This window comes from Schistocerca gregaria, chromosome 1 (genome assembly GCF_023897955.1).
Source record: "Schistocerca gregaria isolate iqSchGreg1 chromosome 1, iqSchGreg1.2, whole genome shotgun sequence".
NCBI lineage: Eukaryota > Metazoa > Arthropoda > Insecta > Orthoptera > Acrididae > Schistocerca > Schistocerca gregaria.
This window is the reverse complement of record NC_064920.1, coordinates 894,260,409-894,287,988: the sequence shown is the minus strand read 5'-3', so window position 1 is coordinate 894,287,988 and position 27,580 is coordinate 894,260,409. Positions and strand designations below refer to the sequence as shown.

The 27,580-nt window shown below is 38.9% G+C and overlaps 1 protein-coding gene across 1 annotated transcript in view; it reads right to left on the bottom strand.

Annotated features, from left to right (window-relative positions):
- The window catches only part of LOC126273901 (eIF-2-alpha kinase activator GCN1), a 225,651-nt gene that overhangs the window by 55,846 nt on the left and 142,225 nt on the right, over positions 1-27,580 (bottom strand). The window contains exons 21-25 of the mRNA XM_049977066.1: positions 27,384-27,578; positions 27,050-27,296; positions 24,400-24,636; positions 15,109-15,288; positions 8,920-9,209 (exon numbers count right to left, since the gene is read on the bottom strand). Of these exons, the coding sequence (XP_049833023.1) occupies positions 8,920-9,209; positions 15,109-15,288; positions 24,400-24,636; positions 27,050-27,296; positions 27,384-27,578 (1,149 nt within the window). The remainder of the gene's footprint in view (positions 1-8,919; positions 9,210-15,108; positions 15,289-24,399; positions 24,637-27,049; positions 27,297-27,383; positions 27,579-27,580) is intronic.

The following is a 27,580-nucleotide window of genomic DNA, read 5'->3' as shown; positions in this document are numbered from 1 at the left end:
ATCCCAACTCATACTTCCAAGGCCCCACACAACTATGCATTTCTCTCTTCCAAAATTTCCAGTTTGCCATTCCACAAAGTCAGCATTGTTAGTGCTTTTACATCCACTCTGTATATAGGAATGACCACTGCCGTAATAGACAATTACATGAATGGATATAAATTGTCCATGTTGGTGTGACATCCAGTATGCAACTGCTAAGAAATCCGAGTTGCTGCTATAAAAGACAGACTAGAATCATCCTACTGAACCCAACTTGTCCCTCTCTATGCAGAATAGAACTTATTTTCTCTCATCCAACCATCTCCTTTGACTTAACATCTCCCCACCATCCCTTTACTTTCTGGTCGCTAGTAGCATAATTATTCAGTCACTTATTTTGCACTCACTCTCTCTCTCTCTCTCTCTCTCTCTCTCTCCCTCTCCCTTCTTTCCATTCCTGAATTCCACTATTCTCTCCACTTTGCATTTTCTCATCCTCTTTCAATCCACTTGTACTTCTCGTTCTATCCCTTATATCATCTATGAACTGAAGGTGGTACAAGGCTTTGAAATATATTAGCTCTGATCCCTCAATCTCTTTCTCCTCATTAATGCTTCCCTTCTTCCTCATACTGGATAAAAAGTAGTGGCAGCACTGTTTTGATTCACATCAGGCTTTATTGACAGACATTCACCATATTACATGTCCTCAATTTAATAGTCCCACATCTCAATTACCTTCCTCCACACAGCTGTAAGGCAGACAGACCACCATTCAGCACTTCCAGCTCTGTCTATATCTTGCAAGGACCCACCCTATGGTGAAGATATCTTCTCTTAAGTCATAGTATGAGTGACAAAGAAGTTCCTTCATTTTGGAAAACAGGTCATAATCACATGGACTCATATTGGGTGAACACGGTGGATATTACAGTGTCTCCCACCCTCACCTACACAGGAGCTCATACACAGGGCGAAGATTTGCCATATGGTATCTAGCGTTGTCAAGAAGGAACACGGGATGCAGCACCGGAAGGTGCCATTGCTTACTTTCTCAGTACAGGATGAAGGTGATGTCACAAGAAATTGCATTGGTAGGCTGCAATGAACACCTGTCCCAGCAGTACAACATGATGCAGGATTAACCCAAGAATATCATAAGCCACAATAACAATTACTTTTGTACCAGCTGTTTCACGGCTGCTACTGTGGGCGAGGGGAAACAAGGAATTACCATTCACTGGATTGCTGCTTTAATTGTTATTTGTATGAGCGAGTCCAGTTGAGCAATAGTGTATTTGATTGTTTCTGGAAATAGTCTTAAATGGTTAACTATGTAACATTATACTTATAACATGCTTTTTTCCTTCTTGAATTTCAGTATTCTTTAACATAAAAGGAAATGAAATTCAAATAATATGAATGCCAGCTAAAACATTCCATTCGAGTCATGTGATGCCTGTGATGTCACTGGCCAAGTTCGCTGAACCTACTGTCAAAGTTAATTCACGATGATGTCTTGTTTCAGAAAATTGATTACAAATGGTGTGTAGTACCACTCTGTACAAATACTTCCATAAAAACCCTCGAAAATTTGTTTTTGAGTGTTTCAGAGAATGAGAAGGTGCAAAAAATTGGTCGCATTGTACAGGTAAAACGCCACCACGTCAATGGCCAAATTCCCTTACTTAATTAAAAATGTCTTGCCTTCTGAAGTTAGCATTAATTTATGTCTTAGATACGCTTTCCCACTGTTACAAAGAAGGACCACATCAGACAACGAAATTAAACTCTTACTAAAAATTATTGCTACATCCACTTCATTGCACATCACTGGTAGCTCAGTTGGAAGAGCAGTGCTTTATATCTGGTGATATCTTCACTACTAGCAATGCATTCCAAAAACGGTAGTTGTTTGTAAGCAAAGTAGGTGCATTTATCTTCAGCTGCCCACTTCAGACTACGATTGATGTGGAGCTGTATACAACACAACATACCACAAACAACTGCTACAATGAGTTCTTGCTAATGCTGTTTTCATATTTCGTGTAAAACTTTAAAAAATTTATGACCCTTGCACAATTTGAACCAGTGTTACCCTTTTCCGTAATGACAAGTGCTACCCACTGCGCCACAGTGCGAGCGCTTTTGGTGCTGTATATTGTGAGTATCTTGTAGTGGAAATCAAAATTAAGATTTAAGGATAACTTTATTATGCTTTGTGTCGTATTTCATGATTGATGGTCATCAATCTAGATATCACATATGGACCCATTTGCAAAAGTTCCACAATTACTTAGTTACTTTTGAGCAAGACTAATGATGTTGCACAGAGCAGGGAAAGGAATATCTGTCCTTGCACATATCGCCACCCTAAATGAGTCTAGCATAAAACTTGCTATTTTCATAAGGTTCCCACTATCAGTGTTCACAAATTTCCTTGCTGTAAATGTGTTTTCCATCACTAAATAGCTAAACTATTTGAAGAAAAAGTACGGAAAAACCTAATAACTTTGGCTAACATTCCTGCAACACACGTGTAGCTTCATCTTACTCCTATAGTTCTATTCTTTTATCTTGGCGGCTCACGCATGCCCGCCCAGACACGGGAGATTGCTGCGTTGCCAGTTGCACACGACGCACGCGCCAATAGAAGCAGCGCCATAGTACAGCATAGTTCACAAGCTTACGTTCAGGGGGGAGCATGCAGTTCATGAAGTAAAGCCACCACAGCCGCATTAACCCTTTCACTGCTACAAAGACGTGCTCCCTGCATTTCGCACTGTGCGCGATTTTGTCACTGCACTGCTTGCCTGTGCAGACACGTAGTGTTCCGACTGCTTTGACACTCTTATCATTCGATTCCACAAAAATTATTTTACTCAAAAATTAGATTTTTGCACATCTTCTTGACTGATTCCTTCCTCCCATAAATGACTTAATTTTATTTTAATGTTCAACACAATTATTATGCAGCATTAAATATAGTAAACCATTGCATGAAATTTTGAAGAGTTTGCAGAAGTAAAAGTCCATAGAGTATACTTTCCGTATGGTCGATTTTAGTTGCCACAATGTTGAGAATGAAATGTGGACAAGATACCTAAATTTCATACAAAATTTACTGTATAACAATATCTCATTTAAGTACCACATAGGTGTCGTATGTAATATTGAGAAATATTCCGTCTTTCGCGACTGTAACAAAAGTTTTATTTACACTGAGCATGTTTGGCTTTATTTTAAAGCACTTCAATCAATCAAAAGGAAGTAGACAAAATACATTAAACAAAACTGTGGGCTTACAAAAACATTAGGACTTGAATATACCGTCTATCAATGAAGTGCTCTGAGCTATGTCAAATATAATTTTTGCATGAGGCACACACAAACATCATTTATTTGCTAAAACACTGATCAGCCAACACAAAAGTTGAATATTGAGTTACCACAGCACAAAACTACAAAAGGTGACTTGGCAATGGAGGAGACAAAATACTGTCCACTGAAGATTCTTCAAAAGAGAGAAATGCGTCTGGTCTAAATAAGTCGTTTATTACAGTAGCAGAAGAGGAATATATTTCAGTACCATTGGTAAAACTGCGACTGTGGAACAAAAACAAGAAAGAGAACATGAGTACCATTGTGTATGTGCCATACCTTTCATTGACTGAAGTGCTTTAAAATAAAGTCAAACGCGTCCGGTGTAAATAAAACTTCTATTACAGCCGTGAAAGACAGAATATTTCTCAATATTACATACGACACCCATGTGGTACTTAAGTTAAATGAGATATTGTTATACAGTAAATTTTATATGAAATTTAGGTATCTTGTCCACATTTCATTCTCAACATTGTGGCAACTAAATTCGACCATACAGAAAGTATACGCTATGGACTTCTACCTCTGCAAACTCTTCAAAATTTCATGCAATGGTTTACCACATTTAATGCTGCATAATAATTGCATTGAACATTGAAACAAAATTAAGTCATTTACAGGAGGAAGGTATCAGTCAAGAAGACATATAAAAATCAAATTTTTGGGCCACATAGTTTTTGTGAAATCAAATGATAAGCGTGTGAAAGCAGTGGGAACACCATGTGTGATTGCCCACAGCGCGGAATGCGGGGAGCACGTGTCTGCAGCAGCAAAAGGGTTAACGAAGAGACAAAGCACTAGAAATTTCAAAAAATTGCATTCAAACTAATATAATTCATGAAGTAAGGCACTTCGATATTGATTTTAAATAATGAAAATATTAAGCACCGCACAAGGTTTGAACTCATAATCTTTCGCGTAGAAGCCCAACACCTTACCAGTTACACTATCGCGGCTCGTCCAACTACAGAATGCCATGAGTACTCTATCAAGGCACACAAAATATTGAAAAACACTGTTGGTATGCTTATGAATTACTCACGCTTCGTCGAAGTACAATAGGAAATAAACAATTACCACTGTTCTTTATTGTGACAAAGCGGTTCGTGAGATTGATACAAACACCTTTCCTTGCTATCGCCTGAATTAGGAGTCTTATTGCTTGTTTGGTTTAATTAATTAATATAATATGAAGCAATTGGCATAAAGAATGCTTTTTCCAAACTTTCTATAAAAGAAAGTCTGCTATCAAGACATTGCTTTTGTTCTACTACTTTATTTATGACTGAATGTTTCTAAAACTGAAGACACTCATCCATGCTCTGCACTGCAGTCGAGATCTGGCAATGTCGTTCGCTGTTCATTGGCTGACTGTGCTTTGTGACGTCAGGTGCGCAGAACAAACCTAAACTCTGCCGCCAACATAAACGACGCGCACTTTAGTCTGTGACATCACTAGAGATTCAGCCAATAACAGAGTGTTTTCGATCATGTGACTAACACTTGATATTTAATAATCTTTAAGCTTTAATTACATAAAAATAAGAGAGATTTTGTGAGACTATTGACTGTAAATATGATTTGAATGTTATAGTCACTCTGAATAACAACATTCTGAGTTTAAGTGTGTAACGACGTCACTGTTGTACCTTGGTCATTGCATGTAGTAGTAGTAGTAGTAGTAGTAGTAGTAGTAGTTTTATTCATCCGTAGATCTCTTTTTACAAGGATATAGGACATGTCAAAGTATTTACAAGCTTAGATCAATTTACAATAAGCTAATTCGTATACACATATATTTACAGACTTCTAGTTAGAGACAATCATTAGATTTTACTCCTGGTATACAATAATTTATTTACAAATAACTCATTAAATAATGTAATGCCACACTATTCACTCATATTTCACTATCAGTCACTGCACACACTATACACACATTGTTTCATAACACTTCACTCACTACACACACACACACACACACACACACACACACACAGGTGATCCTTGGGCCATTTTCTGTACTGCAAGTTCCCATTTGCTATCCTGAAAAACTGAGTCAGCACCCCTTCATAATGAGTGAGATGTTGAGCTCAGAAAGAGGAAGAGGTGTTAGTATTGTGCTATGCATAGCTTGAGGGGAGAGTGTCTCTAGAAAGGAAAAAAGAAGAAAAATAATAAAGTGAAGGTGTTATGTGGAATATTGGATGTTTTATAATCATCATTATTGTTATTATTTGTTTGTATAACATTTTTTTTATCAAACCCCTACTCTGCTTTATCTAAGTAATCCTTCAATGTATAAAATGTATTGCATAACAGGTACTTTTTAGCTGCCTTCTTAAATAAGTGTATTTTTGAAATTTCTTTAATCTCTTTTGGTAATTTATTGTACAGTTTTATTCCTTGGTAGAAAATGCTGTTTTGAGTTTTATGTTTATTTTTTCTTGGTAAATGTAAGTTGAGTCTATCTCTTGTTGCATGGTCATGGACAGAGCTGTTTGTGCAGTAATTGCCAATGTTACTTTTGATGTGTACAACTGACTGGTAAATGTGTTCACATGGAGCAGTTAAAATTCCCAGTGTTTTGAACAGATCTTTACAATGAGCTCGACTACTATTTCTGGTTATTATTCTTATGGCTCTTTTCTGGAGTTTGAAAATTGTGTTCATATTTTGTGGATTTGTTCCCCAAAAAAGAATGCCATAGCTAAGAATTGAGTGTACATATGAATAATATGTAACTAAAAGACACTGCATGTTACACACAGATGATAGAATTCTAAGGGCATAACATGCTGATGACATTCTGTTTGCAAGTACCTTTGTGTGTTCGCACCACTTCAGCTGAGAGTCAATATTCATTCCTAGAAATTTTGCATTTGTTACACAGTCTATAGAGGTGCCATCTACATTTAATTTAACATTGTCATTTTTCCTCTTCACACTGAAGTTCATGGCATTAGTTTTCTTTATGTTTAATGTCAATTTGTTGCTTATTGACCAATCGTAAACTTCCTTGAGAGTTTCATTTGCTTTCTCGGTAAGGAGTTCTCTTGTTCTCTCAGTGACTATAATATTGCTGTCATCAGCGAAGAGAATTTTCTCACCATGAGTAACACTACTGGGAAAGTCATTGATGTATATCAGGAATAGTATTGGTCCTAATATGCTACCTTGTGGAACCCCTATATTAATATGTTTTGGTTCTGATAAGTATTTTACTAAATGTTTAGATCTATTTGAAGTATGTGTTATCTCTACTCTTTGTACCCTATCTGTTAGGTATGATCGAAACCAGTCATTAGCTACCCCTCTTATTCCTAATGCTTCTAATTTATTTAATAGAATCTTGTGATCGACTGTATCAAAAGCCTGAGAAAGATCCAAAAATATGCCTGTGACACACTCATCTTTATCAAGAGCATTAAGTACAACTTTTGTGAATTCTACTATGGCTGACTCCGTATTTTTGCCACTTCGAAAACCAAACTGTGATTTGCTTAAAAGATTGTATTTATTCAGATAATTCCTTAATCTGTCTTTCATAATTGCTTCTATTATTTTTGAGAATGCTGACAGCAGGGAAATGGGCCGGTAATTTTCTATGTCTTCTGCATTACCTTTCTTAAGCAAAGGTACAACTCTTGCCTGTTTTAGCTGCTCTGGAAATGTCCCTGATGTGAAGGATTCATTTATTATATTTGTTAATGGGCCTTGTATAATCCCTATGCATTGTTTCAGTACACACATTGGTACATCATCTAAGCCTTCTGACTTTTTATTTTTTAGCTTTTGAACAGTTTTATTGACTTCATTCTCTGTGGTTGGAAGTAACATCATTGTATCTAGTGCAACAATTTTTGCAGGTGTTATATTTGTTTTGGGGAATTTTTGCTGTAACTTCTCTGCAATACTTGAAAAATGCTCGTTTACATAGTTTGCTAAGTGTTGTGGATCATTTATTACCTTATCCCCCTCCCTTAGCAGTATGTTATTCTGCGTTTGTTTGCCTCTCCCCGTTTCCTTTTTTATAACATCCCAGACTGATTTGCTTTTATTCTCTGCATTATATATTATTTTGTCATTAAATGACTTTTTTGCAGCAATCAGCACCATCCTATAAATCTTTTTGTATCTATGATAGAAATTTAAGAATTCTGGATCATTGTGAATCTTTTTCATGGAACTGAGGTGTTTAAGTGTTTGGGAGGACTTCTTAATACCTGCTGTTATCCATCTGTTTTTGTGAGATGTTGATACAGTCATGCATACTTTTGGAAATGCTGTTTCAAAGTTCAATTTAAACAATGTGGAGAATTTGGAGAATTTCATATTCACATTGGTTTCCTTATACACTTCATCCCAGCTTTGTTTTTCTAGTTCTTTTGACAAATCTTTTATTTTGATTTCTGATAGATGTCGTTTATAGGCTTGTAGTTTAGGGAATGATTCGATGCCTGATTTTACTGTTGTTATTTGACAGAGATGGTCTGATAGTCCGAGATCTTTTACAGCTACATCACATTTTTCCCTGTCTATATTTGTGGCCACATGGTCAATTACTGATGCAGTCATTGTAGTAACCCTTGTTGCACTATTGACCAATAGGGACATGCCAAAACTTTGAAGGATATTTATGAAGGTGCTGCTGGATTCATTTATGATATTAGTGTTGATGTTTATGTCCCCACACAGAATTATGTTGACCTTTGTACTTGAGACTTTATCTAGAACTTCTGTTAATTTATTGAAAAAAGTGTCCACACTACCACTGGGAGATCTATACACACACAAAATGATTAATTTCTTGGTGATATCGAGACCTGATAATTCAATAGCTGATATTTCAATGTGTTTGTCTTCACTTACTGTACTGAGGTCATGTCTAGATTTGAACTGTGTTCCTTTTCTGATATAAATGCATGTGGTACCAAATGCAGTACACTTTTGTGGAACCCATGAACATTGTGCAAAATATGGGGCACTTTGTGGCACATGACTATCTCTGTGGTTAACTCAGGTGCAGCAGGGATTCAACGAGCTCAACTGTCATGTCGTTTGTGGGGGGCCGTACAGAACGAGGCCAATGTTAAATTACATCCCTGCCATCCTGAAACACACTCACCCATTCTGCCACCATACAATATGGCAATCCTGCATCACCAAAAGCCTCATGCAGTCACTGAAACCATTGTTGTGCAATTTGACCATGTGCCACTTCAATCTTTATCTACACACATTGCTCAGTTTTCCTAAAACTGTTTGGGCACTTGAACTGGCCTCTTGCACTTCCAGACAATAGACACTGAAAGTGCCTCCCACACAACTATCACCACTAACTCTACTACTTCAACTGACCTCCTATAGTCAGATACAGACAGCATACATGTCATTTTGTGCACGTCCTTCATTTTACAGCATTGTTGCTTCTACTTTTTATCCAATCCTCATATTTCTCTGTGATGTATGTACCATTAAAAAAGAGCAATGAAAATTTATTTATGTATAATTACAGTCACACATACAAAGTGTATATACAAATTTACGCACCTCTGGTACAGGATCCAGTAATGATGTTTTCAGTCCTGGGATGATAGTTGGGAGATATGGTGTTAAATCTTTCTGATCTGTCAAGGAATACATATTTCCTATTATCTGAGCAGCCATTTTACGTGTCTCTGTAGATCTGTCCATAAATGCTCTTTGCACAACTGGCATAATGAGTGCCAACGATGGAGCATCAATGAAGTGAACAAACTGTGTATCAAGAAGAGTCTGTAAGCATGTGGCGGTCTTATTTGATGGATCCTGTAGAGCCTCCAGTAAAACTGGGACAATTGCTTAAAAAGAAAGAAACCATCATGTAAATACAAAAGACTAAATATATAACTTAACACTGGAAACAAAAAAAGCAATAAAGGATTAAGGTATGTTCATCTGGCAATTATATAAGAGTACAAGTGGAAACTGACTTACAATCTTTGGAAAACAGTGTCGTCCTTAAAAAGTACAAGATTAAACAAAATAAAGCAATAATCTAACAACAAGACTTCAAGATATAGTATTATTGTTATACAGAGCAGTAAAAAAGTTCAAACACAACAAAACAGACATGTTATAGCCATGTTTCACTGACACTGTATAAAAGGATGTGATACCCATACATTTCAGAGCACCAGCAGCTATGATGAATTTGTGTTGTACACATTATCGCTAATAACTCACATTAAATAACTGAATCCGAAGTCTCCGAATCCATTACCATAGTTAATAACAATTTAATTCACACGTTGAAAGGAAACAATACACATGAAATTTAATCAAAGCAAGTGTCAATTTAGGGGTGAAGTCCTATGTTTTGTATGGGCTGTGGAGGACATAAATGAGACAAGAGTTCATAACTGGAGGTAAATAATTTAAACATTTCATTAATAAATACAGTTTTTAATCTTACAAGTTAGGCTGTTTTTACAGCAGGTGGTGATCCAGGAGAAGTGCTTCTGCACAGCTGGGTGAGATCAAGCCATGTCCAAAACTACATAAATTCTGTAGTAATTATAAACATTTGGAGGAAAAACTAACAGTACTCGTAAGGGATCTTCATTAATTCCAAAGTAATTAACAGTTTTGTGAAAAGTATTGTTTGTGTAACTGTATATGCAGATTTCACAATTTAAACAAATAATTTGGCTTAAACCTTGTAGTAGAAGAAACTATTAAAAAGAAACAATTTTTTGATGTATTCAGTTAATTGAATGAGTTCAGTTTTAATTGTAATTTCTGTAAATTTAACTTCGAACAATGTGTAGTTTCAGTATCTATTACTGTGAGGATAAATAAGGGCCCAATTTTTGGTCCCGAACCAGTCAGTACATGGCCAAGTTTCAGACGAGGAACCTGTATTGGTTAAATCAACAACAAGGCATCAGTGAATAAGTGTAACACAATTAGGCCATGTGTTAAAACAATGACAGTGCCTGCTCCATACGTACCTTTCTATTCTTCAAGTACTGTGGTTAGGTTTTTACTGCTTGTAGTTGTTAAATTGTAAACTATTGTAGCAGTATGTGGAGATCTGTCTGCAAACTATTAATGAGGCTTATTGAAAGTTAAACAATAGTGCACTGGCCATATAACTATGTATTACTGGGGGAGGGAGAGGGGGGGTGAAGAGTGAAACTAAAGCCCTGTGAAACACAACTGTGCACTTGTTGGCTACATTACTTGTAGTAGTCAGTGTCGGATATACAAACTCCATTTTTCAGCCAGCGTAGCAATGCAATACATCAACACCGAGGGCAATCAAGGAAGAAGTAAAGAAGGCGAACCGTCACATCGAGTCTGCTTTCTAAATACAATGCAATGACATGTCACAGTATGTACAATTTCCTTGAATGTTTATAGCCTCCATAATAAAGAACAGCAATATGCAACCCAGCTTATAGCTCTTAATATTGGCTCAACGTTACACATGGATATCCTCATGTGTGCTCTGATCCAGCCTATTCCACCATAAACAACTGTTAGTTTCCTCTAATTTCATCTGCAATATTTGTGCAACATATGGAACTACAGTATAAATTGCACTTTTAGTTGTATATTTACTGTTTAACAAGAAATCATGTTTATACTACATTTCATGCCAAAGAGTATTTTATGCGTATTGCGACATTACCAGCATTATGTTATATTTAAATCAAACCACCTTTAAAATAACAATGAAACTGGATTGCCATATTTGGAGATGGGGCTCAATCACATCTCCTTCCGCAGATGCAGTGCTGGTTCTAAGCAGCCCTGTCTGCCAGTGCTTTAACTTCCTTCAAACATCAAATGCCTTTAAATGCTTAACCCTGTCATTATTTCTGGAGTCTCATTTTTTTCCATTTTTATTTGTGTTAATGATTCATCTCTTGAACTATATAAACATTTAATGAATTCTTGGAATGCTTGTAAGGCAAAACAAGTTACTATAAACCGATGTAGACCTAGTGTTGGACTTTTGGTTGTCGCACAGCTTCTGACACTGTCACTGCAGCTACCACATTGGTCTTAACCATCCAGTCTGTGCAGTCTTGCAGAATAAGGTTTGTATCTTCATAGCATTACTTTATAGTGCAGTATCTTGTCAGCTTCTGAACACAGAAGAAACATTATATGGAGGCCATAAATAAATGAACATGATAAGAAGTCCATCGGGCAAGTTACAGATTACCATGCAATTACTAACTGGCAATTAATTCACTGCTGACAATTTATTGAACCCAGGACCCATCAGGAAGTAAAGTGTTCTCAGGTTGTGAGCCATCTTCATGTACCTTCTTGTATCCTTTCAAATAATACTAAGTTCTGGATGGAGTAACTACAGTATTATGAAAATGATGATTGCTACTCACCACATAGAGGAGGTATTGAGCCACATACATGCACAATGAAATATAGAAACACACACACACACACACACACACACACACACACACACACACACACAGAACTACTGTCTCCTGCCACAGTCGCTTGAGTGTGGTAGGGCCAAAGTGGCCAGAGGCTGTCGCTCTGTGTGTGTGTGTGTGTGTGTGTGTGTGTGTGTGTGTGTGTGTGTGTGTGTGTTTCTTTTTCTTTTTCTTTTTTTCCAGAGGAGGACTTTCTTGCCTGAAAGCTTGAATGCTTAGCGGTCTTTTCACTATGCCCATCTGCGACTCAATGTCTCTATGTGATTAAAAAAAGTTGCAATCTAGCCTTTATTTGTCCTTTTCCAGTTGCAGATGTTTTTAATTCCTACTAATCTTCTTTCTTTCTGTTTTTCTTCATGATGTGACACTTGCAAATCTGTCATTCACGACCAAGCAAATGATTATCTCTCAAACCAATATTCCTCACCTTGCGATATGGGAAAAAAATCCTCAGATAGTTCCATGTGGTTTGCTGATGCTGTTTTTTTCTTTCAATGTTTATATTTTTACAAAAAGAAAAAAGAAAAGAGACTTTCTTAAAGTTGCTCAGGTATTCTTGACAAAATTACTACAGTGGCTTAAGATTAGTCAATATTTTATAAAAATAAACAGGTGGCATGAGACTATCTTAGTTTCAAAGTGCAAGTACACTCTCTGCCATCATTTGTGAACTGCTGGCTCATATTCGAAATATTAAATATACTGGATGTCATCATCTCTGTGGATGTGAAGGGTGGATACATACTGCAGTGTAAAACAAATGGTCTGATATGCCACCTTAGCGTACAATGTGAACACAGTCTTATACCAGACACAATGTAAGCACATTGTCAATATTCCTCTTTGTTTTGTTTACCTTTATGAATATGCACTAGGATCACTTAGGTGCTGGTGGCCATTCTTTTTGCAGTTTTCAGAAGGCAGTTGTTTATGCAGTAAATGACAGTAGTACTGAACAGCATGCAGTTATGTGATAGGAACATAGTACGTCTGCCCTATAGTTTCAATCATTGTTGTTAATCCGGGTTGAACACGCATTCAGAAATGGTTCTATGATTCAAAGAAGGTATCATTTGTAATTAAATGAATCCCTTAAAAGAGAAAGTGCATGTTTTCGTAACAGTGACCATACATTACTTAATGCTCACGTTATTGCTGTACCTTAGAATGTGCTTTTCATAGTGAACGTTATTGTATTGTACAGGATGAACCAGAACTTCACCGACAAAATTTCAGGTATAGTTCAAGGGTACTTGGGTATAAGGGACCAATGGTCTTTGGCTGTTCATTACAGAGTTACTGCATTTAGTTCAGTTTCTTGCACCAATTAGCTTTGTATCTGTGTTATATTGAAAATCGTGCACAACATTGCAATTATTGACAGTATGCAATGTCTGTCTTGTTTCCATTAACTCTCTGTATCTGCTGCTAACAACAGTAATGCACTTTTTAAACTCATCCTTAAGTCTGCATTCAGTACTGCATGGTAAGACCAAGGGTTCTGTTTTCCGACAATGTTAGTTCTGTGTTAGCAGTACTACACACAGGTTTACTGACTAAGAGTTGGCCGATATGCGCCTCATGTACGGGTTCACGGAATGCAATGGACAAGTTGCACAATGACGCTACACTGAGCTGTTCCCAAACTGATGGCAAACACATCACAGCACTTTTACAATAGTGTGTTGTTGCAGTACTCTGTGTTTTGTGTTGTAAATTTTGGTGATTGCTTACAGGCTTTTTCACTCCTGTGAAGATATATTCACAAAAACAAGGGCAATTATGGTAACAAACAGAATAAATCATAATTATATTATTACTCTGTGATAAGCTGCTGAGGTGAAGGGTCCCTTATACCAGAATACTCAGAAGGTATCCTGAAAAATGTCTGGAAGTTTATATCAGTGGAGCTCCAATTTGCCCAGTACATTATTTTAAAAACCAATAGTTAGTTCTGTGAAATATTATAAAAGAGGAGTTGGATGTCTAAGTGCTCATTTTTGGAGTATAGCTCAGTGGATTTGATTAGATCAAGGATTAATTGTTTTTCAGATGTACCCTCTCCACATTAGCACTCAGTGCCAAATGCAGGTGCTGAAATGATCTTCTAGTGAACTGTGAGCTGGAAACATCACAAAGTGAGTGAAAACTTCTCTGGGTTGTGTCTGTGAGACCCATATCTGTATAAGTGCTTAGGCCCTGCACAGCATGTCATATAATGGCAACATTGGGGTTTCGAACCATGGAAAAAGACTAAGTGGATACTGAAACACTTTATAGCATTATTTCTGCTTACAAATTGCACACATCTAAAGCAACTAAGAGTACACCAGTTGCAACAGAACAACAAAGCTCAACAGACAGCACCAGCATTCCATGCATGTTGTCATAATGAAGAACTGTAATAAAAAGTATTGTGGTGACATTAGGTTTTTCTGACACTGAACATTAATGAAACCAGGCCAGTTGTATGAATGCTGAATGAATACATATGATTAACTTAATTGATCAAGTTCAGATAATGTTAATTGATCATGGAAGGAGTCACTACAATAATTCATAGAAAACAGATAAGAAAGAAATGCTGTACATAGACTTTTCAGTGTTATGTTTTAAGACCAAAACTCTTACACCTACATTTTCTCCCCCAAATCAATTGAAGGGAAGAGTGAGAAACTTGAGGACTAGGAGAAACTTTTGTTGCCACAGAGATACATGGTCATTGATGAACATACATAAAATTTTTATTTCTTTTGCCAGACCAGAAAAGACAAAAGTACATAGTCTCAAGTCTACATTTCTTATTCGCTCTGTATACAGAGACTTACGTTTGTTAGTTGCTCTGTACAGCACACCTACACAGTGGAGCGATGAATTATTATTATCATTATTAAAAATTTTTTTGCTGCTGTAATTCTATTTCTTCATGATTTGCACGCACACACACGCACACACGCGCACGCATGCACTGTTTATATCCCATGAAATGAAGAAATGAATCATTATCATTCAAATATTGAATATAAGGAGCAACCAACAATGACTGCTTTATTTGGCATGCAATACTAATATCCAGAGAAGGAAATTTCCACTACTCATTCAACATACGTGGTGAGAGATTACTATCACGGACAATTAATCTTCAAACTATTTTATTAGTTACACAGTTCTGTCCTCTAATCATTTAGTGTGTACGATTCTCACATGTGATTTTATTGATTATAGTTAAAAGTTAATTCTTTCTTGAAAAGTGATTATAGAAAAATAATTTAAGTTTGTAACTTACTCTGGATTTCTGGATTACGGATGACTGAACCAATAAGTTTCAGCGCCTGAGCTCCTGCTTTTTGTACTTTTACATGGGAATCACTCAATACTTCTATCAGTTTTGGGACAATGCTGGGCAGACAAGATGAAAGTTGTTTTGGTGCACAATAGGCCATAGCACCCAAGAGTTCAACAGAGCCTGAAACAAACAAATTTACTTAACATGTAAAATTGTTTTGGTGCGCAATAGGCCATTGCACCCCAGAGTTCAACAGACCCTGAAACTGACAAATTTACTTAATACGTAATTTTTTTTTCCCATTAACTATTGAGTGCACTTGCACACGTACATCACCTACTCCCCCCCTCCGCCCCCCTCTCCCTCCACAGAGATAGTACTCTGAGAGCCAAAATTAAGAATATTTATCTATGCAGAGTCATCTGACCTTTGCCCAAATTATTTTAAAAATAATTCCCAAACAATTTCTTCCGTGAATAAAGTACCTACTAGTTTTTCTCTCTTAATTTAAATCCATTGTAAATAAGATAACACCATCAATGGCTCAAATGACAGAAATTATCATGTGAAACACAGCTGTTATGTCACAGTGTATCTTTGCTATTATAAAAATATATGAGGAAATCACTTTAATAAAGAGCAAAATCATTTTCCAATAACATTACTGTCGACAGTTACTCCAGAAACTTAAAAAAGTAATCACACAAATATTCCAACACTGCATTACTGAAACAAAAAGTATCTTAATGACAAAGTGGGTTTATTGTCTTTATTCAGTCTTTGGGCAAAATGTATTGTGCCTTTAAGTGAAACGGGAACACACAATGTGTGTGTGTGTGTGTGTGTGTGTGTGTGTGTGTGTGTGTGTGTGTGAAGGGGGGGTGGGGGGTGGGGGGGGGGGGGGGGGGGAACACCATACAAAAATGGAGGTCCAATACTAAAAATTAAATGGCCTTTGTGCCCAATACGAAGCCGGGTTAAAATAATCTCCTCCCGGCGGGAGGGCCAAGAGGTGGTCATCCAAGGTGCCGGGAGAGGCTTAATAAGCTGAAGCTTATTCCCATGAAGGGAGAACCATTGGCAATGCCAAAGGGACACCACCTTCTGACAGATGCCAATGCAGAGATCGCTGGAGGGAATAGAGGTACTCGCAGGCTGAGATACAAGGGCTGCAGCCTTGGCAGCAGCAGCATCAGCAGCCTCAAATCCTGGCAGACTGACATGACCAGGGACCCACAGAAACATGGCATTGGCTCCACCAAGAGTGAGCAAGTGACAGTTTTCCTGGATCCACTGCACTAAGGGATGAGCAGTGTACAGCGCACAAAGACTTTGGAGGGCGCTGAGTGAGTCTGAGCAGAGGACACAATTGGGAAGGCTGTGTCGCCAGATGTACTCTGTGGCCTGATACAAGGCAAAGAGCTCAGCTGTAAATACTGAGGAGTGTGCCAGAAGCCAATATCGAATGACACGGATGCCAATGACAAAGGCACACATGACCCCACGGTCAGTCCGAGAGCCATCAGTGTATACAAAGGTACTATCACAAAGTTCCATGCAAAGGTCATGAAACTGAAGGCGATAGACTGAAGCTGGAGTAGTGCTCTTAGGAAGCAAATGAAGGCAAAGGTCAACATGGGCCGCTTCATGAAGCCAAGGTGCTGAAGGATACACACCCACTGCGAAAGGTGCAGGTAGTGAGAAGTGAGGCCACCACAAAAAGTCGTGAAAGCAGACTCCAGGAGGAAACACAGAAGAGCGATGAGCCCCATACTGACAACATAAGGAATCATCAAAGGAGGCGGCATACGAGGGGTTGCCACACATGGCAGACAAACGGCATGTGTACCTGCTGAGGAGGAAGGTACAGTGGTAGGACAGTGGTAGTTCAGCACCTTCAGCATACAGACACTCAACTGAGCTGGTGAAAAGGCGTCAGTGGCCAAACGGATGCCACAATGGTGGATAGTGTTGAGACGGCACAAGAGGGATGAGCTTGTAGATGCATAAACAAAGCACCCATAGTCGAGTTTCAAACGGACAAGGGACCAGAACAAATGGAGGAGGGTGGTTTGATCGGCACCCCAAGAAGTACCATTGAGGACACGTACGACATGGAGGGACTGTGTACAGTGGGCTGCCAGGTAAGAGACAGGGGAGGATCAAGAGAGTTTCCTATTCAGCATGAGCCCCAGGATTTTGTAGTGTCAATGAACAGAAGGGCAACAGGTCCAATATGTATAGATGGTGGGAGAAACCATTTGCACCGCAAGAAATTCATACAGACGGCTTTGTAAGTGGAAAAGCGAAAGCCACTGCTGATGCTCCAGGAGTGAAGACGATCAAGACAGTGCTCAGTGAGATAGGTCTGTGGAGAACAGAAATAGACTGCAAAATCATCAACAAAAAGGAAGCTGGAGACGCCCGGCAGGAGACAGGCCATTATAGGGTTAATGGTGATAGCAAAGAGGATGACACTCAGTACGGAACCCTGAGGCACACCATTTTCCTGAATAAAGGTGTCTGACAAGTCAGAACCCACATGCCCCTTGAAATCTCGGTCTTGTAAAGATGCCTGAAGAAAACAGGGCTGGTGCCCACGGAAGCCCCAAGTGTAAAGGGTACGGAGGATACCAGTTCTCCAGCAGGTGTCATAGGCCTTCTCCAAATCGAAAAACATGGCCACAGTCTGGGATTTCTGCAGAAAACCATTCATGACATGGGTGGAAAAAGTAACAACATGGTCAACTGCAGAACGCCGCACTCGAAATCCACAATATGCATTCATGAGTAAATAGCACAACTCGAGCCACCACATCAGACGGGTATGAGTCATACGTTCCATCAGCTTGCAAACACAGCAGGTATGAGAGATGGGCAGTAGCTAGAAGGAAGGTTTTTGTCTTTACTAGGCTTACATATGGGTATGACGGTGGCTTCACGCCAGAGTACCAGAAAAATGCCCTCAGCCCAGATGTGGTTGTATGTATTAAGCAGAAAGTGCTTGCCTGTGAGAGAGAGGTGCTGCAACATCTGAATATGGATAGCGTCTGGCCCTGGGGCAGAGGACTGGGGTGAACTGAGAGCATGATCTAGCTCCCTCATTGTGGAGGCAGCAATGTAGCACTCATGATTCGGAGAAGAGAACGTTATCGCCCGAGCTGCCTCCACTCATTTCCATTGGATGAAGGCACAGTGATAGTAGGAAGAGCTCAAAACTTCCACAAAATGGTGGCCCAAGGTGTTGGAGATAGCAACAAGATCCACAATGACATTGGCACCTACTGTCAGGCCGGAAATGGAGGAATGGATCTTGGTTCTAGAGAGCAGTTAGAGGTTGGCCCACACAACAGAGGAAGGTGTGGAACTGTTAAAAGAACTAGCAAATGAAATTCAACTAGTTCTTTGCTATCCCGAAGAACTCGACGACACTTTGCATGCATCAATTAAAATGAAATGAGTTTTCCAGTTTAGGGTGGCGGTTAAAAATGCGGAGAGCACATCTCCGCACTCGAATTGTTTTGCGGCATGACTCAGTCCACCAAGGGACTGGGGCAAGATGTGGTAAATAGGAAGTGCAGGGGATGGAACATTCTGCAGCAGTAAAGATAACGTTGGTGAGGTAGTCCACCTGATCATCCATCACAACTGATGAAATCTTGTTCTGCAAAGGTTACCATGGAGGAGTAAAGCTGCCAGTCAGCCTTAGTAAGCCCCCATTTGGGCATGCATGTGGATAGGGTAGGAGTCAGCAGACAGAGAGCACACGGGAAATGATCACTTGAGTAGGCATCAGAAAGAACGGACCACTCAAGACGATGGGCAAGCTGGGCAGTGCAAAAGGATAGGTCCAAATGGGAATAGGTGTGCAAGGAGTCAGAAAGGAAAGTGGGTGCTCCAATGTTAAGGCAGAAGAGGTTGAGTTTGTTAAGGAGGTCAGCCAAGAGGACACCTCTCTGACAGGTCTTGGGAGAATCCCAAAGGGGATGATGCACATTAAAGTCATCGAGTAGCAAAAATGGGGGCAGTAGCTGCCCAATAAGGTGAAGAACGTCTGCCCTGGTGACATCAAAGGGTGGAGGTACAAGAATGGTACAGAGGGAGAAAGTCAGGTGGGAAAGAAAAAGGAAAACGGCAACAGCTTTAAGATGGGTAGTCAGAGAGATAAGTTGACAACGAAGATCATCCCATATGAACACCATAACACCTTAGGGGGAAGGTCAAAACGAACTGTTAGCCAATGTTACAGCTCAGAGCAGTCTTGTGGGCACAATTTTGTTTCCTGAAGGCAGAGTACAAGGGGATGCTGCGATGCTTGAAGCAGTCATAAATCCTCTTTGTGGGACTGAAGGCCGAGAATGTTCCATTGGAGGACAGTCATGAGGAGGAAGACTTGTAGGGGTGTCAACGCTGTGGCTGCTGAGGGACAGCCGGTGGAGAGTCGCTACTACAGGACACAGAAGCAAGAGGCTCCTGCTCCACGGGGTCTACAGAAGCAAGGCATGCTTGTGTGGTCGATCTGTGGAGTCCAACGCTGAAAAACAGTTGGTGGTGTGCACTGGAGAGACAGAGGCTGGCCAGGCTAAGTGGTCACATGGCAACACTGCTGAGCAGGATCTTCGAGCTGGTGAAGGAACAGACTGTTTGTCTTCAGCAGACTTCTCCGAGCCCTTCTCGTTAGAGGAAGACTTGGGTGTTGTTTGGCTAGAGAGACGGAGCAAGTCTTCTCGGGAGTACTACTATTATCCTTTCCTGCCTGCTGGTTATGTAATGGGTAGCTTCGCCCCTTTAGGTGAAAGTTTGACGGTTTGTTGCACAGCGTGATGGGGGGACAGTGATGCTACCTTGACACTGGGCGACTTCACAACCTCAGAGCCAAATTTGAGGTCACATGTCTGTGTGACCATGACCTTCATGGAGCGAGGGCTAACAAGAATGTACTATAGGTGGCAGATGAGAGAACTCAGGGTTGACAACTAGCCAGTGACTTGTGAGCTACTGGGTAAGGCACTTTTTCCTTTATCCAAATCTCTTTAACAGCCCGCTCATCTAGATACATAGGATAATCCTGAGAGGCGGCGGCATGGCCGCCATTGCAGTTTATGCAGCAGGGAGAAGGAGACAAACATTCAGAAGGAAGTAGTTGTTCATCTGGGAATGTCTTACTGTGTTCAGTGTGCAGTCAAGTCCATTTAGGATTTGAGGTCTGCAATCCATTCCAGATGTTCTACTTGTCATTCCTCCACTTTTTTTTCCTTTATAAATTCAACAATAGTGAGTTTTGAACTGAAAAATCATTCTGAGCACGTCTCTTGAATTAACTAGCATACTTTGCAGTAATATATAAATTCTCCACACTCTTCGTTCAGTTACATTGAAAACTGATGGAACTAGCAGTAGAATAATGCAAGTGACCTCATACATTTTACTGTTTATACCAACAATTTCTCCACGTGCAGCATTTTTGCTAATTTAGTACAAAGTACTTCTTGATGTACTGAACAATGAATATTATCTGTCGAAGATCGTAATTTTTTGCTTTTTCATTATCAACTTCTTTAAATTCTTTTTCCATGGTATTGTAATATTGTTTCACAGTAAATTTATAGCACCCATCATTTACATGACTGCATAATACATGTTGATAAGTCTCATCTATATTCATTTTTACTTGTGATGACAAACTGCTATACCGTCTCCTTTTGTGCAAATATATGCTGATACCTGTGAACATCTTTCATACTTCAGAAAAATAATGAACAGTAAACCGCGCTGTTACTACAATTCTGAATTGAAGAGCCAAATGAATAATAACACAACAGATAACTAAATGAAATGTCGCACTAACAGAGTCTTTCACAAAAGTTACGAGCAGAGCTTAGACAGGCCAGGCCATGGCCTGCAGGCAAGAAGTTTCGCACGTTGTGAATGGCCCTGTATTACATTGTTGCCTACTTATGCAGTGTATGAAATTTGGTTTGGCCACCACACTTTGAAAACACACATTTTCCTGGTGATTTTTCAAATCCCCCCCCCCCCCCCCCCCCCCTCCTCGTGATAGTGACTCAGTATGTGTGAATGATGTGTCGATTGTGTGTTTATCACACATCAGGCAGACTATAAAAATATTATCCCTTTGCTGAATGAATTATATTTGGCTTGGCAGTCACTTGCAATATGACTCTCTTCTATGTATCTCTTAACAAGTTACAATTTTTTATCACGTTTTTGACATTTTTCAATTTTCCCTCTGAAACATGTTATTGGTGTTTTGATATATTGAATATGTTCCCTAAATGGAAATTACTAGGTAGTAAAAGTTTCACTTCGACTGTGAAGAATAATTCCTGAGTTATCAAGCCCTGAACTTGGCTCTGAAGATTGACTGCCAAGTACGCACCACCTTCTTTCGAAGCTGTAATTCTGGAACTAACTCTAAGGGAACCTTACGCTTTGTATATGAGTGTTCCACACATGGTAACATTGCCATGCTAAAATTCAGTCAAATCTTTGACTATGAGCTGGAGCCCCCAGTTGAACTGACATGGAAAGACTCAACAGTACTAACACCACATGACATTATGGAATGAAGGTAAGTGAAGTATGACAGCTTTCCTTATTTTTATTTGATGCAAAAACATATCAATTCTGTGTGTGTGTGTGTGTGTGTGTGTGTGTGTGTGTGTGTGTGTGTGTGTGTGTGTTTTTGTGTGCGCAAGTGCGTGCACCCCCGCGCACGCATGTGTGAGGATCCATGCGACAACATCCTCATTTAAAGTAAAGATCTGTGTAGGTGCCTCAGCATTGTACGGTATGTGGATTCACCACTGCCACTGAAAAAAATGAAGACCCAACCATCATCATGCAAGAGGACACACAATATTTTCTTTGGACTGCTGTAGTGTGTGCTAACAGATTATCATGTATGGGGCAATGTTTCTTGAAAATCCAAAAAGCAGTCTTTTACAATGGAGGTATTTCCTATCTGATAATTAAAACTTATTTATGTCTATTCTCTGTTTTAATGTCCATGGAAATGACATTAACTGCTCCATCTAAGACAGTACTCGATTTGCTATAAAGTGCAATGCTTTTATCATCAGTAAACAAACTAAAATTTGTATTTGGTAATGTCAGCGATGAATGGTTCACAGACACATCAAACAAAAAAAGTTTTGCGTCACCCTGGTTCCGAGAACTCTTGTAGATAGGTGTTGATGGTGGATATTGTATCACAGACACAGTCCTTTTGACTGTTCAGAGATGTCACTAAACCCACCCAAAGATGTAAACAACCATGCATGAGCAGTGCCTATTAGACAGACGGGTTCAACAGTCAATCCGTTTCAGTCACTCCACCAGGAAGGAGATATACAGCTCATGTTGTCTGTAGTTCAACCATGCCTAGTCAATACCGCAGTTCATCACGTCTCAGAAAGGGAAGTGTCTGGGCATCTCAGAGTGAACCAAAGCAGTGTTGTTCGGACATGGAGGAGATACAAAGAGACTGGAACTGTTGATGACGTGACTTGCTCAGGCCGCCCAAGGGCTACTACTGCAGTGGATGACTGCTACCTACGGATTATGGCTTGGAGGAATCCTGACAGCAACGCCACCACATTGAATAACGCTTTTTGTGCAGCCACAGGATGTCATGTTACGATTCAAACTGTGCGCAATAGGCTGCATGATGCGCAACTTCACTCCCGACGTCCACGGCGAGGTCTATCTTTGCAACCACGACACCATGCAGCACGGTACAGATGGACCCAGCAACATGCCGAATGGACCGTTCAGAATTGGCATCACATTCTCTTCACCGATGAGTGTTGCATCTGTCCACCAAGTGGAGCAAGGTGGAGGTTCTCTGGTGTTTTGGGGTGGCATTATGTGGGGCCGAAGTATGCCACCGGTGGTCATGGAAAGCACCGTAATGGCTGTAAGATATCCCTGCCACAATATTCTCTAAAAAATTAACACTTTCCTCATGATATGGGTCCAAACAATCATGAGCACAAGCCAATCTTTCCACTTTGTGTTTCTCAGTCAGCAGCCTGGGAACCCAATGTGTGCACAGTTTGCAAAAATGCAAATTTTCAGAAACAAGTTTGTGAAAAGTTGTTCTTCCCACATTCCGAAATTCCAATGTCAAAGTTTAAATTATGAATCACTCGTTTTCATGAATTTTTTTGTCCATGACTTTGAACAAATCTTCTGAAACCATTGATGGTCAGCCTGATCACAGTTCATCATGCTTATTTTCCCATCCGTCCTTGAAAGCTCTCACCTACTTATGCACTTCACTGCGGGCTGATCAATTGTTTCAAACATTCTGAACTGACACTGCAAGCAGCACACTCTGACAATATCAATGCAAATGGCATTTTGTGATGAACAAGGCATCCAGGGGGTGTGCACACACACCAGAAAAAGTAAGGGTCTTATAGTGGGTCTTAGGGCAGGCCACACCTAACTGCTTCCTAGTTGAATTACAACTGGTGATTTTATAAGAGCTCTTTCCTACTGACACGCTTTGTTTTGTGTTGGATGGATATGACAAACGATTTTGGAGAAGTTCCAAAGACAGAACAGTATTTTAATTTACTTAAAGATAACTGTGATTCACAAACAAATGCCTTTGACAGATCACTATACCAGTAACCTTGTTAATATCTGAACCTGTTTAGAAATCCAAACTGGTACTTTCACAATATACTGTTTGTAGTCAGATTTGTAAGTTGCTAGCATATTATATTTTCCCAAAGTTTTGAGAATGCTGGCACTTCACTTAGTATAGACGGAAAACACAGATTACACGAACCAGTGGTCGTTCATTGAAATAGGAGGAAAACTGAAGCTATATATGACAATATTCTTGTTTTGCAAAAGGTTCAGAAATGCCCCTGCACTTCATAATTTTGTGATTTCACAACTGTTTGCTTTTTTAAATGTATAAATGACTTGCAATGACAGAAACATTATACAATAAATATACATAAAACCCTCAGGAAAGAAACTAAAAGGAATTATACTCCAAGATATTCCTACATGACATATCTTTACTGGATTTCGTCACTCACGCTGCAGAACTGAGGGAAACAGTCACATACATGGAAAACAGAATAGTATCTCATGGATTGTTCATTATTTATTATTTACAATATACTACATCTCTAAAAATATGTTCATAAATTTTCATTGATAATAATGTTTGATGTCTAATTCATTTAAAAAATTTCAAAAGATGAAACTGTATCCAGTAGTAAATCATGAAAAAGATCACCAACACACCTGTCTTTGTTCTCCAAGAATCTTCCTCCAATGCTGCTAGGAGAGATGGAAGCACTAATTTCACACCATGAGCTGACAGTTTACTCATTACAACTCTAGCTGTGTCATCAGTCGCATCACGTACATATTGACTCCCATCGCCAAAACACAGCAAAAGATGGGGCAAGACATGAACAATGTATGGCTCAAATAAGCGCCCAAGCATCTGGCACAGCATTTCAAAAGCAAACAGAGCACCTGAAAGTAACAGATAGATTTAATCTCTACATTCCTTATAATAATAATAATAATAAAAAAAAAACTACTCTTCAAAGAGTTTTTTCATATAAGTCTCTACTTTCAAATATTTACAATGGTCCTCTGGTAAAAAAGGTGTAAATACATTTCTGCCCGTGTCATTTTAAAGCAAATTTCATTGAAAGTGGTAACAACAACAAATAGTATTAGTAAGCAAGCAAGCAGAAATATACCCATATGGCAAGAGACAGAAAATACACATATTCTGACAGATATCTCATAATTCGTACTTTTATATTCATATAACTTTCTGTGTTGTTACACTAAAAGATTCTTTATTCATTAAATTACCTTATTCTTTTGTTATCCTCCCTCGCATACCTTTAAACTGAGCTATTGTCACACTACTATGAAATCACAGACATATAAAGTAAGTTTCTATCAATTCTGGAAAATGTCTAATAAATTAAAAAAAATCAAGAAAGAAAGGAGCTTTGGGCTTCCTTGTATAGGGGAAGGGTAAGGAAAGAAGTCAGCTGTGCCCTTCCTTATCCTTCCCCTATCCAAGGAAGCCTTATTGGCGGGGTCTTTCTTTTGAAGGTATCTCCGCAGCATTCATCTTAACCAATTGTACTGAAATCATAGACAACCTAAATCAGGATAATCAGTTGGGGATTTGAATCCCACACCACCTCTTTGTGAGTCCAGTATGCTAAGTGTTGCACCACCTGTTATGTATGACAAAGTCAAGATACCAACCACTTCTCACTTTGCTGGTTACTTTGGTTATTTTAAGCAACAACAGAGTTGTGTTATTTCTTTTAAAATTATTGTAATTTAACGCAATGTTCCTCCGAGTCATATAAAAAATACATTTGGGAGGCAGTACAAGAGTTACCAATGAAGTTCTGAGAGTATTGTTGCCTACTGCAACGTTTCTGTTTTAAAAGAAGAAGAAGAAGAAGAAGAAGAAGAAGGTTGTGAGTTTTGATGTTTAACATACAGAACGAGGAAACATGCATCAGTAAAGTTTTATGAGGTTTGGTGCTTTACTATGTGAAAGACAAACAGAAACATTTTTGTGATGAGTGATGCAAATAAAAGAGTTTCAGCTTTCAAGTGAGACAATTCTAAATCATTTATAACATTGGAACATGGAATTATCACCTTGATCCAAAGAATGAGTGTGAATCAACAGAGTGAGATATTTTAATGAAAAATAATCAATAAAAGAACCAAAAATACATGGCGGTAAATGAAAAATACATGGTGGTCGTTTTTAGTTCCATGGGAGGATCAAAGGACTGTGAATACTTGGCGTACAGAAAATTATGATCAGGGTTTCTGATATACTGCTAGAACGTTGATTACAACGGGAATGTTTATCACCTCACTATAGCATGACAGAACATTTCTACAATTCTTGGAGTCGACAGAGATCATATTTGTTGAACAGTCTTCCTATGGTCAAAAATTAGCTTTGAACCAGGTTTTTCTTCACCGAGCAGCAAAAAGGCACAAATATGGAAAATGATTTCTATGCCACACAAGGCTGTTTATAAGTCAATTGTAACAATTGGCAAAACATATGGATGACTGCTTACTGGCCATTTATATACACTCTCATATTTCTTAATGTCTTTGTACCTATATGTAGAAAATTCACTGTCATCATGCATCATGTACGGAGACTGAAAGTACAAATCAATTTCAATTTTTCAACACGAGTCATCTTACTTATGAATAATCTGTTAAACAAATACTAACAAAGAGATAGTGGGGCTGGCCAGTACTAACCTCAGCTCAGTACAGCCGATAGATACACAAAAAACAACCGAAAATATATGTCCCTAGCTTTCGAAATAAATGTTCCTTCATCAGGGAGGAGAGAGGGGAAAGAAAGGAAAGAAGGGAAAGTGGATTTAGTTACTCACAATCCAGGTTATGAAGCAACAGGGAAAGGAAAACAGGGAGGGTAGCAAGGATGGAGGCATGATTGTCAGAGGGAAGCCCCCCGGCTCAGTTCAAGATTCAATCCAGGATCTCTGCCTTTAAGTGCTGTGCTCTACCTACCGAAGTATAAAAAGACTTTTTGCAGACTCCTTCAATACTTATCTGATGCTACATCTTTACAAATGAATACTGCTCTTTTTCTCCAAACCACAAACACTAGCACAGTGGGATATAAGATACAACACACACGACCTGACCACAAACAAGGTGTCATTTCTAGTATCAAATTTCATTTGAATGCCATTAACAAAGATATTTCCAAGACAAAAATACATTAAAAACAAAACATAGATTTTGTAATACTTATGAGTACTGAAAACAGTTAACTCATTCATTATATATGAAACATCTGTCTATTCATTTTAAAGACTATTAAAATTTGATGAACAATATCACTTACCTTCTCTGTGGCGGAAATTCTTTTTATTTTGAATTGCTGTTGTAAGAGTGTTCATAATATCCAGCTGCTTCAGTGCAAGGATACCCATTCCCTTCACTAAGCCAGCCAAGCCGTATGCTGCACCTTTCCTTTCCCCATAATTTTCTGATTCTAAAAGCTGATGGAGTAATTTTTGAACCAATAATGGCGCATCATCTTTTACAGCAGGGACTAACGGGGGGAGACAATTGGCAACTGCTTCTTGTACCTACAGTCAAAGAGAATGAAGATCACTCATATTCATACTTTAAAATATCAAACACCATTCTGACATAAAACTAACATGAAAACTGACCTGCTGTGATGGGGTGGACAAAGCATCAATAAGTTTCCCAACAATAGGTTTAACTTTCCTATCATCCTTCTCCAAATGCCGTGCTAAGGAACCCATCAAAATCACAACTGACTGACGTACAGCATCAAAACTGCCAGAATCTGGAGCCTTATCCAAAAAGTCTTCAAAAACTGGAAGAAGACTGTTTACAGTTTCCT